At 39.6% G+C, this 15,644-nt stretch overlaps 2 protein-coding genes across 2 annotated transcripts; one reads left to right on the top strand and one right to left on the bottom strand.

Annotated features, from left to right (window-relative positions):
- Positions 1–299: 299 nt before the first annotated feature.
- On the top strand, positions 300–9,249 carry arf2b (ARF GTPase 2b). Its single transcript, XM_023418893.2, has 5 exons — positions 300–443; positions 2,692–2,849; positions 3,860–3,970; positions 6,125–6,249; positions 7,341–9,249. Exons 2-5 carry the CDS (start codon positions 2,702–2,704, stop codon positions 7,500–7,502), a joined length of 546 nt encoding a protein of 181 aa, XP_023274661.1. The 5' UTR covers positions 300–443; positions 2,692–2,701; the 3' UTR covers positions 7,503–9,249.
- A 2,251-nt stretch (positions 9,250–11,500) lies between these two features.
- Positions 11,501–15,644, bottom strand: LOC111664331 (tyrosinase-like). Its single transcript, XM_023418860.2, has 5 exons — positions 14,796–15,644; positions 14,512–14,722; positions 14,163–14,304; positions 12,848–13,077; positions 11,501–12,067 (listed from the first exon to the last, which is right to left on the bottom strand). Exons 1-5 carry the CDS (start codon positions 15,573–15,575, stop codon positions 11,985–11,987), a joined length of 1,446 nt encoding a protein of 481 aa, XP_023274628.1. The 5' UTR covers positions 15,576–15,644; the 3' UTR covers positions 11,501–11,984.

The raw sequence follows: 15,644 nt of genomic DNA, 5'->3' as shown, positions 1-15,644 counted from the left end.
ACTGAGTTCTCAGACTTTCAAACGAAAACTGTTAACTATAACTTAAATACTGAGGGTAGGCCTGTTCACTAACTTCAAATGACAGCCGTAGCCATTTTGTCAGGTTGGACACCAACATAACAAGAGAAACCACTAAGAGTTCAGTCATTCAGCCTGTCAGTGTTGTTATCCACTTCCCTGGGTGCCTGTGTCTGAAACTTGAATAAACTTGTGTGCGGTTCACTTCCTCGACATCTTGTGCACCGTGCGCACAGATCTGCGGACACTGTGATAGGTCAGCAGGGGAACAGAGGCGGGTTGTTAGTTACACCATTTCCTCGGTGATTGGAGCCGGTTTGATAGTGGGAAGTGCCCGTACGCCGGTGTCTCCCTGGTTGCGCAAGACGCCATTTTGGAGTGACAGTGAAAGATAACGGAAAGATCGAGAAGCTGTCTTTCTAAAGGTAAATATCCGTACAAACAGGCTGTTAGTGGTCCTAAAATGTGAGATAATGTGCGCCAACTGCTTCTCCGTGCGAACGGTCCGTTTTATTTAACGTTTAACATGACGTCACGGTGCACTCTCTTTACTGTGACGCGGCAGTTAGCTAACGGCGGCTCGGTTAGCCTGCTCGCTAACGTAGTTCCTGCTAGGTCGAAAAGCTACCGAGAGACCACCGAGTTTAAGTCTGACCGACGCTTTTCAGAACATGTCAACGTTGGATGGGTCGACAGTGTGTCGCCGTATGCTGTAAACGACGGAGTTCTTCAAACCGTTCGCGAACGGTGTCGCCCGTCAGTTAGTAGCAAGCTAACGTAAGCTACCAAGCTAACTAGCCGAAGCATCCGCCCTTAATGAAGCCATCGGTAATCTGCTTCGAGCTGTGGTAACCGGCTAAAAGAACTCATCTCCGATTGTCCACACGTCTAAAATAATCAATTCATCATAGACTGAACGCATTTACTTAACATTTAAAGGTTAACTCAAGCTGTAGCTGAATTGTCGGCCTTTTGCTAAGGTCGGGGTGTTGTTAGCATGCTAGCGAGCTCACACCTACAGTAACATTATCTGTGTTGCTGGAGCCGACAGAGTTTACCAGCTGTACCAGGCCTCTCTTATCTGGTCATCGGTCTTCTGTTCGGTTTATCGGGGTTAATAGCGTGTCTGGGTTTGCAACCAGCGATTATTTTCGCAATCAATTCAATTTCTGATTCATTTCCCAATTAGTCAATTTATGGCTTAGTTCATAATACGTTGGAATATGGTGAAAATGCCTGTTGTAACTTCCTAAAGCCCTGTTTGACGTTTTCAGATGTTCTGTTTTGTCTAACCAACAGTCCAAACCCCAAATATATTCAGTTTATTCTCATGTACAACTAAGAAAAGAATTCAATTCTGAAGATGCGGAACCATCAAATGTTTTGCGTAAAAAATAACCCAAATGAAAATTCAGTTAGTTCATATTTTTTGTGGATTGACTAACCTAGGGCTGCAACCAAGGGTAACACACGTTTGAGAGGTTGAAACCGGTAAATGTTTGGCATTTTTGCAGAAAAAATTAAGGAAACGATTTATCTTTTATCCAGTAGATGTCAATTAAAATTCTGTTGATCAGTTAATGACGAGTCGTTTCAGCTCTAAATGTAGCTGTATAGGATTTTTAGTGCATAGTCTTAAGATTTCTCTATAAATTAGGTGACGTTAACATCTTAAGCTGCAATCAAGGACTATTTCCATAATTGATTAATTTTGTTTTCTCAATTATTCAATTAATCATCATCTTTTAAGTGCCAGAAAATATCGAAAATGCTTGTTCTAAGTTTCCCTAGTCCAAAATGACATCTTCAAATGCCTGGTTTTATCTGAACAACAGTCTAAAACAAAAAGGTATTAAAATTATACTGATATAAAACAGAGAAATGCTGAGAACTCTCACATTGGATAATGTGGAACCAGCAAATATTTCGCATTCATGCTTAATAAAAACAGTAAAATGATCCTTCAATTGTCAACATAGTTGTTGATTAATTTTCTGTATATTGATTAATTGACTAATCATTGCAGCTCTGATTCAGTATACAATCAGATACAACGAAAAGCATCAAATCATCACATTTGAGAGGCTTTAACCAGCAAATGTTGGGACTCTACTCAACCATTTTATCATTTTATAATAATTTTTATCTAAATAGTTGTCATCCACCAATCGTTGCAGCTCTAAATTAATATATTTATGATTTTTAGCAGCATCTAGTGATATTTCAATATAAATTGTGTAACATTAACATCTATGTTGTGTAATTTAACACAGGGAAACGTGAGATAATGGTTGATAGTATTTGCTGGCTGGTAATGTATAGCCACAAACCTTAACCTTAATGTTTAACCATTACCCTCAGTAAACATGGCTCCCGACATATTACATTCATTGTGCTGCTTTTAGTGCAATGAGAATCTGCTTTTTACTCAACCAGGTAATATACTGCCATTACCAGCCTATTTTAGTTCATTTATTTGTGCCTTTATGAACTCCCAACAATGATGGAATAATATGTTTACTGCCAGCACACTAGCCTAACTCACAGGTGGTACTGTTATCCTGATCATTCACTCTTTCTGTCTTGTTCTGTCCTCTTGGTGTTTTCCACTCTGAAACTGAAAAACCGCAGATGTTAACACTCCTAACCGTGTTTTCTTCTCCTCTTTGACAGCTTCGTCACCATGGGGAATGTATTTGCAAGCTTATTCAAGGGCCTGTTTGGCAAAAAAGAGATGAGGATTCTCATGGTCGGGCTCGATGCTGCTGGAAAAACAACCATCCTATATAAACTGAAGCTTGGAGAGATAGTCACCACCATTCCCACCATTGGTATGAATATCCATTTATTAATCAGATTAACTTACTTTACAGTTGCATTTTTTTATGTCTTATGTCTCAACATATTTGCTGAGTACCTTTTTGAAATTTTTTGGTGCTAGTATAGATAGTTTTTGGTACAAAAACCAAAACTTTTTCTTCAGGTATCACAAAAAGTAGCCTGACTTTGAAAAATCAACATTTTTCTCTTTGAAGACCTGCTGTAGGGGACAATGTACAGCATTAAACATACATTTTACCATTTGCTGTATTGTTCCAGAGATACCTGGAAGCTAATTGTGGTACCATGGCAGTTTACAAAGTTTTTACAATTACAAACATGCACAGTGACAGAATAAAACTAAACAAACTAGACAAACAAGACACGACACATGATACCAAGTTGCACACAATAGAATACACACACACAGACACACCCCATGACAGCACCAAGGGTAGAGAATAAAGAATATTTGCATACAAAGTAAAGAGTTGAGTTGTACAAGAACTTTTCCCAGTTGAAAGTTTATGTATAAAATTGGCAGAATTTTACTGAAATCAGAAGCTATCTGATTAAAAAAAAAAAACAACAAGTACACCAGATAAAGAATCTAAACTCACCAACATTTAGGCCTTGTGAGTTTCATACTATAGACATAAGACTGCAACTAACAGTTATTTTCCTTATCAATGAATCTGTTGGTTATTTTTACAACTAACTATTTAATCGTTTGATCTATGAAATGTCATGAAATGGTGAAAAAAGCAGCAAATCCTCACATTGGAAAAGCCGAAAAAGGCAGTGCTTGGTGTTTTCGATTGAGAAAATGCTTAAATTATTTGATTGTCAAAATAGTTGATTAATTTGAACTAAAACTTTAACTTAATTTGATTTCCATTTAATTTGAATTCAGATAAATGTTAAACGGCATGGAGTGTTGTATATTGAGCTTTGTTACTCCCGGCAGGTTCAAAATGTGAACCTTTTTCTGATTCATCTGTGTTTCTCCCCCTCTGTCCAGGTTTTAATGTTGAAACTGTAGAATACAAGAACATCAGCTTCACAGTGTGGGATGTGGGCGGTCAGGACAAAATCAGGCCGCTGTGGCGCCACTACTTTCAGAACACTCAAGGTGAGTGGGACTTCTCAGCTGGCAGTGGTGTCAGTGAACATTACCGCCCATAGGTGGCCTCACTGGTGCATAAAAGATGATCTTAAAGTTAGTGAACGAGTGACTCATACACCATTGTTCAGTTCTCAAAGGGTGTAGTGTGTGATTCCCCTGCTATTTCCTGAAATATTATTCATCAGTAAATATAAGGGCACTAAAGGCTAAATGCTGCCTAGTACTTACTACTAATGCTACAGGTGAATTCACAATTGAACTTGTATTTTGATTTTAGTTTACAATGACTTGTTGCCTACACAAGTCTAATGTGGTAACTCAGTAGCTTCAGACACCTTTGGTCCTGCTTTAGCTTCTCATTGTCTCTTTGCCTGCACCAGAAAAACATCCAGCAGCAGCCACAAACATCACTGAGCATCCAAGTGTGAAATTGAATGTGTGAATCCTTTTTGGTAATGACAGTCAGATACTGCATCGTTTATCAAAAAAGGCCCAAGAGTATTCGAGAAATGGCATGTTTTACTTCAGAATATATTGGTGTTTTTCCCCAGCATGTAAAGATGCATGCTTTACATGCTTTACATGCAGCTACAGTTGCTGCATCAGCATTTGTAAACATTGACTCACCATCTAGAAGATTTCACTCCCTAAACTACAGTGTTTCAGACCCACAATAAATGAGAAGAGCCAGAAGATAAAGCATTTGACTTTTCTGTAATTTCTTGTGTCAAATACTAAACATTTTATTCATTTAATGTCTCTAAAAATCCTTCAAATGAAATAATTCAGGACAGAAAAATAACCTTTTGGTTGAACTACAAATTTGTTTTCATATTAATTTTGAGGTTCACAAGTAGCTTGTTTTGTTTAAAGGGGTCACAAGGAAAATAAACATTGGACCACTGCTCAAGAGAAAGGCGGGTGCAAAGAGCAGAGACATTTGTCAAAAAAACTTTGAAAACATGTGAAACTGTCAGTGCGCACTAGGATAGTCATTCTCTCTCTCCCTGTAAAATGTATGATTCACCAAACACTATTTGGCTCTCATCTTCAGGATCGACCTTTCCAAACTGCACAATCCAATGTCAGAGTAGCTACAAGAGCAGGAGGCAGTTTGACTGTCAGTGAAATTCTCTGTCAGTGGTACACACAGTTTACAGGGTTATTACAGTAAAAATGTTACCAGCAGACTGTTTGGTTACCACACGAACAAAGGAGAAAACCCTCTGTGGTATCAGTCCTCTTGATTTCATTGAGTATCGATGCCTATCTTGCTCACAGCAGAGAGCCTGTCTAATTTTGCAGTCAGTGGTGCTGCTTACAGATGCAGATGTGCAGCAACACAAGCAAGTGCCAACTCCTTTTCAGGCTAGGGATGTCCATGTGACCACAGCGTCAGCTCTTACAGTGATACAAAAATAACTGCTTTGCACATTTAGTGAGCTACATGGATGATGAAACATTTGCCAAATGTAGACTGAAAAACAGTGAATTGACACAAAGCCCAGGGCATCCTCAGGGCTCATTAATCTTCATGATAATCATCCTCTTACCATACGTGTGCTAAACTGTTGAATCTCTACAGACCAATCACTTCTATCAAAACTCTGCCATCAGCTATCAAAGACAAAACTCACAGCATCTGCTTTTCATAGGAGCAAGTCTTACAATGACTTGGCAGCAATTAGTAGTTATTTCAACTGCATTTAAACTCAGATACCACAAGTCAAGTGTTTGTCATCCTCTGGTTTGATGAGATTTTCACACTCTTGACCACCTGCATGTAACAAGTTACACATTCTGAGTATTTTTGAATTAGCAGGGTACCCAACTTTCTTGAGCTCACTCATCAGTGTGACCCTCAAATGTTTTGGGTTATTGATTGAGATAACAGCCATGTTAGAACCAGAGTTTGGGGCTGCACTCATCCATTACATATCATTACATGAGGCTTTGACTTTGATCAGGTCAAAGAGACTTATTAAGCAGCAGGAACAATTTAGACATGATTCATTATTAATGGAACAAAGTCTTTGAAACCAGATGATGAACGATTAGAAAGCTGAATTTCTGTGTTGCAACTAATAACAGATATGTGACAAACTGAAACAGTCATGATGTTTTACTGGTCATAACCCAGCACTGTGTCTTTGTATGCAGGGCTTATCTTTGTGGTGGACAGCAACGACAGGGAGAGAGTGAACGAGGCGAGGGAGGAGTTGTCCAGAATGCTTGCTGAGGATGAACTCAGAGATGCTGTGCTGCTTGTTTTTGCAAATAAACAGGTGAGGTCACGTTTTTGTTTCTTAGAGCATCTTCAAATGTTTGTTTTTGACATAAGACTGAGATTGAGAATCTGTTTTGTTTTAACTTGCTGCAAATAGAGATATAGTAGATGTGGAGGTATCTGTATTAGGGCTGCACATCAGCACTGATCTCCTGATTTGATTTTTGATGATTCAGCTACATCAGATAAAAACCAGTGAGAATTTATCCTGGAAACAAACATTTGTTCTACATTCAACAGTGAGCAACACTTGTTTTTTTGAATATTACATTATGTTAAACACACAGTGCAGGCTAAACATATTTCCTGGTTATAAAACTGTGGATCAAGTATTTATTATTATGGATTCATATTTATTATTTATTTTTGTGTAATCATCACGTATATTTTAAGAAATAAATATGCTTGTTGTCAGTAGATGCTTCATGTAAATAAACTGTAATGATCACTGAGAACAGACAGGACAGAAACTGAAAATCAGCCTGATATCTGCAGACAGCTGTTAGCTAGTGTTAGCTCCCCAACAGGGACAGACTGAACAAAGAAGAATCCACACACTGTTCACTCCACTTCCACAGCTTCACATCCCGCCGCTATAGAAAATATCTCTTCAGCAAACACAGACAGAGCTCAGATCAGTGAGCAGAGTCTTGTTTCAGTCTGTCCCTCTTGTAAATTTGATCTCTAGGTTTGCTACAAGATAGCCACAGTCAGCTGACCGTCCTGAGTCACGACAGTTCTTTAAACTGCAGCAGGTCCACATAGACTGTAATTACTCATATCTGCAGCTATTGTCTACTGTTACTTTTGAACTTAAAATAACCTTTTTATGCACGTTGTAACTTTGTTTTGACTAAGATATTTTACACATCGTACAGCTAAAACTGAATAATGTACAGAGAGTAACCACTGAGAAAAGACAGAACCGGTTGATCTTGGGATTTTAAGAAACCATATTGGATCAATTAAATGCAAATTTGTGATTAATCTGAACTAATCTTTGTCTTTTTGTAATCCAGCCCTAATCAGCATTTGTAATATGTCAAATATCAATTCTGCATCATGACACACTGTTTCTTCTCCTCCCAGGATCTTCCCAACGCTATGAACGCTGCAGAGATCACAGACAAGTTGGGTTTGCACGCCCTCCGCCAGCGCAGCTGGTACATCCAGGCCACCTGCGCCACCAGCGGGGATGGCTTGTACGAGGGCCTGGACTGGCTCTCCAACCAGCTGAAGAACCAGAAATGATCCATTCCACCAGTTTTGATTTTTGTTTGTTGTTTATTTTTTCTGTTTCAACACAGCGGCAGCACCGGATCCAGGCCCCTTCGCTCCCATCTAACCCACCTTTCAGCCCCAGCTCTTTCTTTCAAGAACTTCCTTCATTCCCTCCCTCCTGCTTTCTCCCCTCGTCAGTGGGGCTCTAGCCTGTGCTGCTTGTGTGTGTGTGTGTGGGCGTGCGTGCGTGCGTGCGCGTGTGTGTGTACCTTGTGTGTTCAGCGAGTGTGTGTGGGTGTGAAGGCGTCTCTGTGTATGTTGGCTGGGATTGGGAGTAACCCTGGCGTGCCTTTTACACACCTCCTGTGGAATCAGCAGTCTGGTTTTCAAGCCCCTTTCTCCATCCACCAAACTCAGCCTCTGCCCCACTCAGCCTACCCCCACTCTCAGTCTTGCACGGCCCCCTTCTCCCCACCCTTACTCTCCAGAGGAAGCATGGTTTTCATACGGCAAAGAAAGAGCAAGGGTGCAAGCTCTCCTCCCCCCTCCCTGTAGTATATATCTATGTTAACTAGAAATGTTCACCCAAGGTAGACTGAATGCTAGATGTTCATTTTAACCTCTTTTGATTTTGAAACCTCAACCCACCAGTAAGAGATTCAGTAAATTGCATCTTAACCTGTATCAGGTCGAAGCAAATCAAAAAACAGAAAAAGTAAAAAAAAAAAAAAAAAAAAAAAAAAATGAATAAACGCCCATCCTCGATCATTCTGGTGTCAATTGAAAATCATGCTGTTTGTTTTATTATTATTATATTGGAATATAACAGATTATTCTTAACAATGGTTCTCCAATGAACACTACCTTCCCCCCCCCACTAAGTGAGACCGTGAAGCACAAGGCAAGCCAACAATCTTAAAAATTAAATCTACTTTAAAATTAGAATCTGCGAGTATATGCAATTCTTGTCTTCAGATATTTTTGGTAGCTGTCATTGAATTCCTCGGATTGAATTGAGATGACCTTGAGTGTAATGAATCATTCTGACAGTGTTCCTACTTAATGTAGGTCAATACAAGGTGTTGGGCATTTCACAAACTTCAGCCGGTTAACTGAGACAGGTGTCCTGATACATTCACAAGCTTCACATGTTATTCCTTAAAGAGATGTTACATGTGTTTTTTTTTTTCTGTAACTAGTTTTAGCATTTCTATTTGTACTATGACTGCTGAACCAAATGCATTTGAGCAGTATGACAAATCCTGTATATGAAAGTAGTGTATCCTCGAGGGCCTAAACTGCGTATGATTTTGACAGATGAGGTTTTTCTCACCAACGGTTGACAGTTTTACTTTGAAACCTGAAAGCATCCAGCTGTCTAATGTTCCTAGTTGGGATGAAGGATTGGCACCAAATATGAAGGCTCTTTAACTGTGAACGGTCCAGACGTGAAGAAAGGAAACCTAGTTCGAATGTCTGGGTGTTTACAGGCTACTACTTCTTATTATAGCGCTGCATACTTCATGACTAAAAGACCAACACAACAAGTACTCTGTCAGTAGCTCGTCAGTGGGCTGGAAGGACTTGGTGGTAGACCTGTTAAGGGGAATGGGTGTGCAGTTAGCTGGCCGTGAGATTCAGCAGGCGTCCTCAGTGTTGAACCATGGGGGTTAAGCTGGCACTTCTGTCAAGAATGATTGTAAATCTGTAAGTTCCCCTGTAAACTGTTTCTGTGGGGATTTCCTGAACACATTAATAAACATGATTTGATCCAACAGTTGGTGGAGAAAGAGACTTTTCTTTTCTTTACTTTACTTCTTTCAAATATCTGCTTGAGAAGGTATGAAGTTCATTTTTAAATGACACTCCCATCAACCTCAGCTGTACGGCTGCAACTAGCGGTTATTTATGAATCTTTTTGTCTTTTAATTACTGTTTTTCAGACTAAACAAAACTGAAGACACCCCTGCCTGCACTCCAGATTCTATGGTTTTTCACAGTTTATCTTACAGACTACTTGAATAAAAAATAGTAGATTAATAATAAAGAAAATAAACCCAAACATCAGCGTATTCTGAGATCTGTGTGAAAACGTGTGTTTGCATGTTTTCCCTGCTCTGCACTGCAACACCACATACCTTCAAAAAACATGCAGGGACTAAAATATTACCTCCAGGGTACAACTGGAATCCATCTCATTAAATAATTGCTTCAATGTCTGAATTTCTGTTTTGATGTGTCCTCGTGCAACCAGAGAGTGAACAAATATTCACAGCAAGTATTTAACCCAGATTGAACCCAAGCGATGCAGGTTAAACTTTACTCAGGTCAGAGAGAAGCAAGCGCATGTGCCAAGTAAAGAAAAACAAGCTGGTCTCCAGGTAATCAGATTCAAACACTAGGTGGAGACAAATAATCATCAGTGGTACAGGTAGACGTGTACCTTTACAACCGTTGCCATGTTTTCAATAGTTAAATGTAGTTTTAGTTCCTGGTCAAAGCAAAGTTAAAAAGAAGTATAGTAGTAGTAGTATTCTATTATAGTAAAATACACACATTTTTCAAAAATTCAATTTTATTTGATTATCTGATTGGGACAGTGCCCACTGACCAACAAAGAGAAAACTAAAAGAGCCATCTGTTGTCTCCCTATAAATAGAATTAAACGACATATCTTAATGTTGTGTAATAAATCCGCTCAAAATAATATATAGATAATATGCAGTAAAAGATCATAATCATAATCAATAGTCATAATTTCCTAAAACCCAAGATGACGTGTTTAAATTTCTTAAAAACCCAAACATCAAGTTCACTCTGATGTGAGTGTTTGACCTAATTCAATTGTTTCAGTAGTAAAGTAACTAAGTACATTTACTCACGTATGTACTGCATTTAAGTAAAATGATGAGCTACTTGTATGGATTAATTTCCTGATTATTTTCTTGAATAATATTTAGTTATGATTATTTGATAGTCCAGGCCAAATTATTCAAAAACAAATCTTCACATCTGGGAAAATGGAACTGAAGTATTTGGTATGGTCATGAAAAAAGACTTAATAATGATCAATATCATTTTCTTTTGTTTCGGGCCACATTCATTTTCTAATTTATAATTTGATTAAATCTCCATTTGTTTTTCATGCGAGAATAGTGAAGTAACCAGTGACTTCAGCTGTCAGATAAATGCAGTGACTCAAAAGTACAATATTACCCTCTGAAAGATAGTGAAGTAGAAGTAGGAAGTGGCATCAAAGCAAAATACTCAAGCAAAGTACAATTACCTCGACTGTACTTTGTTATATTGCCAATAAATACTGACTCAGTATATAATGTATGGTAGTCAGTTACCACCCGCACTAAATTGTAAAGGAGAAAATGAAATGTAAAATATTACAACGGCTAATTATTCTTGTTATTTTGATATAATCAAAAGCAATTTCTGTGTGTCAGCTCTGGTGTAATCCTATATATATATATATATATATACATACACATATATATATATATATATATATACATATATATATGTATACCCCCCCCCAGTGTCCTCCACTTGACCACACATTTGTTTACATTCCTTGTTATTGTTTATTATTGCATTAAAGGACATATACAGTATATACAGTATATGATCTTGAATCTGTAGGATCTGAAGAGTTGTCTGGTTCTGAAACTGCAGGAACTTACTATTGAAGGGGGGGGGGCCCGGCCCACAGTGCGCACCTGACGCTCAGACTCATCCCTGCCTCACCTTTCTATTCAGATACTCTTGTAGTGGCTCTTTTTTTTTTGTGCCACACCTTAGAAAAACACATCACACTCAAAGCTTAGCATTAGCCTACACCTGCGGTGAAGACCATGGCTCACAGCATAAACCGGCCGAGTGACCAGTACCGGACCAGCCCAGACCGAGCACACCGGTTCCACAGTTTTAAGGAATTGCACAAAGAACAAATAGTGGAAACACTTAAACATAACGCTAATTCAATTAGATTAAGAAATAATTCTCAACTCAGAGGTGAATCAGGTGAAATACTCTTTTATTATCTTGATCATGGAGAGTATAGTTACACACAACACTCAGTATAAGTGCAAGACCTCTAAATCTTAACAAAGAAATCATCTCTCCTTTATATATTCCACGCCACTCTTTAGCAAAGCTCCAAGAACAAAACTATCACCATATCAGTCCTAATAGACCCTTTTCCCCAAAAGTTTACCAAGAGCTAATGCTCATTCGCTACAATGGACATTTGCGACAATGTCATTAGTGACAATGGACGTTAATGCCAACACATCCAGGTCGACATGATGACATTCAAACAAATGTCCCAATGTTGCTGTGATGAAAACACATCATGATCACAGTTTCTCTCACATCAATTAGAAAAAATCCCTGGATGAACTAATATTGAATTAAGTCTTAGTTGTAACCTATAGATTATATAACACCCAGCCCATCTAAGTCCAATTACATTCTGTTATAAAATAGCTGGCCTATACACTCTTAACCTTGGACATCAATCGAAGACAATGACTTGTCAGTGCTCCCATTCTTCTCTTTAATCCAAATTTGATACGTAGTAGATCCTGTAATCAGACAGCATTCAAACACAAAGACATAGGACACAGACGTTATTTGTGTATTTAGTTTTTCTAGTTTCTTTACTGTTTGTTCAGACCGAAGGCATCAAGAACGTCGAAGTGACCAGAAGTCAGTCATTTTCCATGTGAGCCAGCGCCTCAACCAGTCAGAATGTAAAAGTACTCCAACCGTGAGAACTTTTACATTTACATTTACTCATTTGGCAGATGCTTTTATGCTGAGGGCCTCACGAGCGAGGGACATCACTAAAACTTCAGTGCAGTAGGAGACCTTGACAAAAGTACTAAATAGTAAAGAGGTGCACCGATAGTGCGAGTTAGGAATGTTGGTGTGTCAAAGGACAAGATAGGAAGGAATTGCATGTAACTAGCACCACAGCATTAGCAGATAGCATTCGTTCCTTTAACAAGATTTAATGAGGTTTTTACTTGGTCAGGTTGACATGTCTGTTTGCTTTGTGGGCCCTTTAAATAAAGTTTGCAAGACCAAGCGTTTTGGACAAACTTGCTAGCTCGTCTATTTCATCTTTGTCGGAGTGCACACAGACTTCAACAGCGTTCTTAGCTGGGCAGCCAGAGCAAATTTGAGACTTTCGGTCTGAACGTTCAGTTCGTTCTCACATTGCATCAGCAAATAATCAAAAACAGGTCAATTGTTAAAAAGTGAAGGATTCCACTAGAAACTCTAGACAGTTAAAAGTACATTTCCCACATGTACCACCATGAGTGAGGTGTCACAGAAAATAAAACTATAATGAGCTCTACCTGCTCCACCTTCAGCCTGTCTTGTGGCGCCGTGATTGAGTCCAGGGTGGGGGATGCTGTGTGCCCTGTAGCTGTAACCCAGGCTCAATGTGCTTTTGTCCCAGTACCAGGCGTTGGCGCGTAGAGGAAAGAACGGGGCCATGAATGCATCCCCTCTCTGGGCTTTATGGATTTCATCACTCACAGGGTAGCTTGCATTCTTGTGGCGCTGCAACCACTCTTCAAGAAGCCTGACACACATTTATAAAGCACAGAGAATATTGTACAAAGTGTTCAATAAATCATTGTTATTGTAACATTAACTTATCTTTGTTTTCAAACCTTAAAGGATAGGTTCTGTCATGGTTTTGAGTTTGAGTCTGCTCACTCATCCTTTCATTCAATCAGTCCAGTTGTGTGTGCACATGCACTTCTTTTTCATTTCAGACCCAGTAGAATCACCTGGCCTGCTCCTCCTGCCCACTCACCTGCTCACCCATTCCCCATCCCATCATCAGCTCCTAGAATACATACCGACCTGTTTCCAGATTGTCTTTGTGCATGTACCTTATCTTTCCAGTGCTCTGTTCTTTGCCTGCCTGCACTGACCCTTGTCATGTTTTTTGGTATTTGACTTTGATTTTGCCACAGTCTGACCTTTAGTACTTTGTTGATCTGTTTGGATTAGTCTATCCTTTTTTCTCTTTACTTTAGACTCTTCACTTTTGCGTCTGCTTCCCGAGTCATGCTCCTGTGTCCCTTTTCTGAGAACCATGACAAATTCACGTTTTTTTTCGCATTTGTCTTAAAACAGTACGTGTATATGTGCACATTGAGACATTTGGTTTCATAATCAGATCAGAGATCCCTCCATAAGCAATTACGGTGGGGCGCAATATCCAAAGCCCTCACTTTGTTTAAAAACTTCATTCCAAAGTTTAATCAAAGTTAATATGAGGCTTCAGCAGTCTTAAGTTAGACAAACCAAGTGGTTATTTTTGTATTAGTGTCAAATTCCTACTTTGTGTTGCTATAATTTAAAACACTGTACATTTAGAAGATACACACTTCATCTGCAAAAGCCTCATATGAGCTTCAGATGATCATTTTTACACTGACCAAGGACTGTGGATTTTGCCCCACATCACCTGCTTCTGGAACTGCTTTGTGAAGTGGTCTCTCTCTGTGGCCAGTAGGGCAGGAGAAACAGTTACAGCAGCTAATAACCCTTTCATTGTACATATGGGCATGTCAGTATTGAATTCAAATACACTTCAAAAATATCAATCTATCCTTAACTGGGAATTTTATCACAAATTAAAATGATATGACTTACTTGTCAACGAAGCTGTGGTGTACCATGAACAGGGGGTCATTGGCTGCAGTGGGGAGGTGAGACATTGTGCCATTCAAGTAATCGTGGACCAGGTTGTGCATAGAGGACTGCAGGTGTCGGGAATCTTGAGGAATGTCAAAACCTCAGAGGGCAAAATGACACAATTTAAATTGATTTAAAATTTCTTCACCTTGTTTTTTTCTTAGTTTACATCTTACGCTTTTACTGCTTTATATTCGAGAGTTCTTGCTTGTCAAATTGTTGAAGTTCTAGTGGCAGACATTTGAACTTAAAGTCACCAGTTCTTCAATAAGAAATATAATTTAATAATGCATGTTAAGTCATTTACCCTCTAGTTTGCTCCTGAAGCTGTTCCTGGATCTGCCGTTATATGGAGGTGTGTCATAATTGTCAGTTCCCAGCATGTCATTAACATCACCCATGTTCGGCAAAGTGTCGGCAGTTTGATCCATTCCAGGTTTTCGGGTTATAGGTGCAGGTGAAGGGTCATCTGGGCGGCTGCAGATCATACCAAGACCTTCGTCAAGAACACATGCGGTCTGTGGAGAAAAGAAAGATGAGTCGGAGCAAGAGAAAGAAGACACGTGGAAAAGAATAGGAATGATATCTCACCTTCCACTTTGAGAATCGGGAGGCCTTGTCTATAAGACCATCTGGGCCAACTGCTCCAAAGTAGTCATTGTTGCAGATGTTGCAGTTGGTGTGTCTGGTCCAGTCCCAATACGGAATGTAGAAATCTTCTTTCCCTGTGAGCAATCTGATCTCCCTCTCAATAAAGAGTAGGAACACTCTGTGCCAGAATGGGAAAGCAGGACCCCGGTGCGCAGCGTCGTCCTCAGTATCAGCATACTTCTTTGCTGCATAGTAGTGCAACCATACATACAGATCATAGACAGTTGCGCTGTGAAATTTAAAGTTGCTGAACACTGTTGTGTCATTGCTGGTAAGGATCATGTAACGGTTGCTGGTGTTGTGTTTTGCGTGGTCCAGGCTTGAGAGGAAACTCTCCCTCTCAGAATCATTCATATCTGTTATCTCTTTCCTTTCCACGTGGTGCGGTTCTGTACAGTCGGGTCCTTTCCAACCCGGGAGGCACACACCACAGTCAAATCCATCATAGTTGTCAAAGCATTTACACACATAAGTATAGAAGGCGCTTGGCCAGTCCACCCTGTAGTCAAATGGTGAGAGGGTTTCTCTAGCAGGTGCTGCACAGATCCCTCGTCTTGAGTTTTGTCCACAAGGAGAACCATCTTTCCAGGGGGGACAACATGTCTTGGTGTCCAGGGCCTCCTGTGTCGTACAGGCGTGTGGAAACTGAGCCTCCACGTCTGTGAGGCTTGTCAGATAGAATAAAAAGACCAAATACAACCACTGAAACGATAGCAGCATGGTGCAGGAGATGAAGACAGATCACTGCACTACTTGAGCTCAGGATGCAGCAAACTAACCAGCTTGTTG

This window comes from Seriola lalandi, unplaced genomic scaffold (genome assembly GCF_002814215.2).
Source record: "Seriola lalandi dorsalis isolate HSWRI2012SDOR001 ecotype SW California unplaced genomic scaffold, Sedor1 jcf7180002054585, whole genome shotgun sequence".
NCBI classification, from domain to species: Eukaryota; Metazoa; Chordata; class Actinopteri; order Carangiformes; family Carangidae; genus Seriola; species Seriola lalandi.
Note: the sequence above shows the minus strand (reverse complement) of the source record. Positions and strands in the feature narration are given on the sequence as shown.

Coding starts and splice junctions, on each gene's coding strand:
- arf2b (XM_023418893.2), top strand. CDS start 2,702: ATGGGGAATGTATTTGCAAGCTTATTCAAGGGCCTGTTTGGCAAAAAA. Junction 2,850..3,859: donor CACCACCATTCCCACCATTG/GTATGAATATCC, acceptor CCCTCTGTCCAG/GTTTTAATGTTGAAACTGTA. Junction 3,971..6,124: donor CTACTTTCAGAACACTCAAG/GTGAGTGGGACT, acceptor CTTTGTATGCAG/GGCTTATCTTTGTGGTGGAC.
- LOC111664331 (XM_023418860.2), bottom strand. CDS start 15,575: ATGCTGCTATCGTTTCAGTGGTTGTATTTGGTCTTTTTATTCTATCTG. Junction 14,723..14,795: donor CCCGATTCTCAAAGTGGAAG/GTGAGATATCAT, acceptor TTTTCTCCACAG/ACCGCATGTGTTCTTGACGA. Junction 13,078..14,162: donor CACCACAGCTTCGTTGACAA/GTAAGTCATATC, acceptor AATGTGTGTCAG/GCTTCTTGAAGAGTGGTTGC.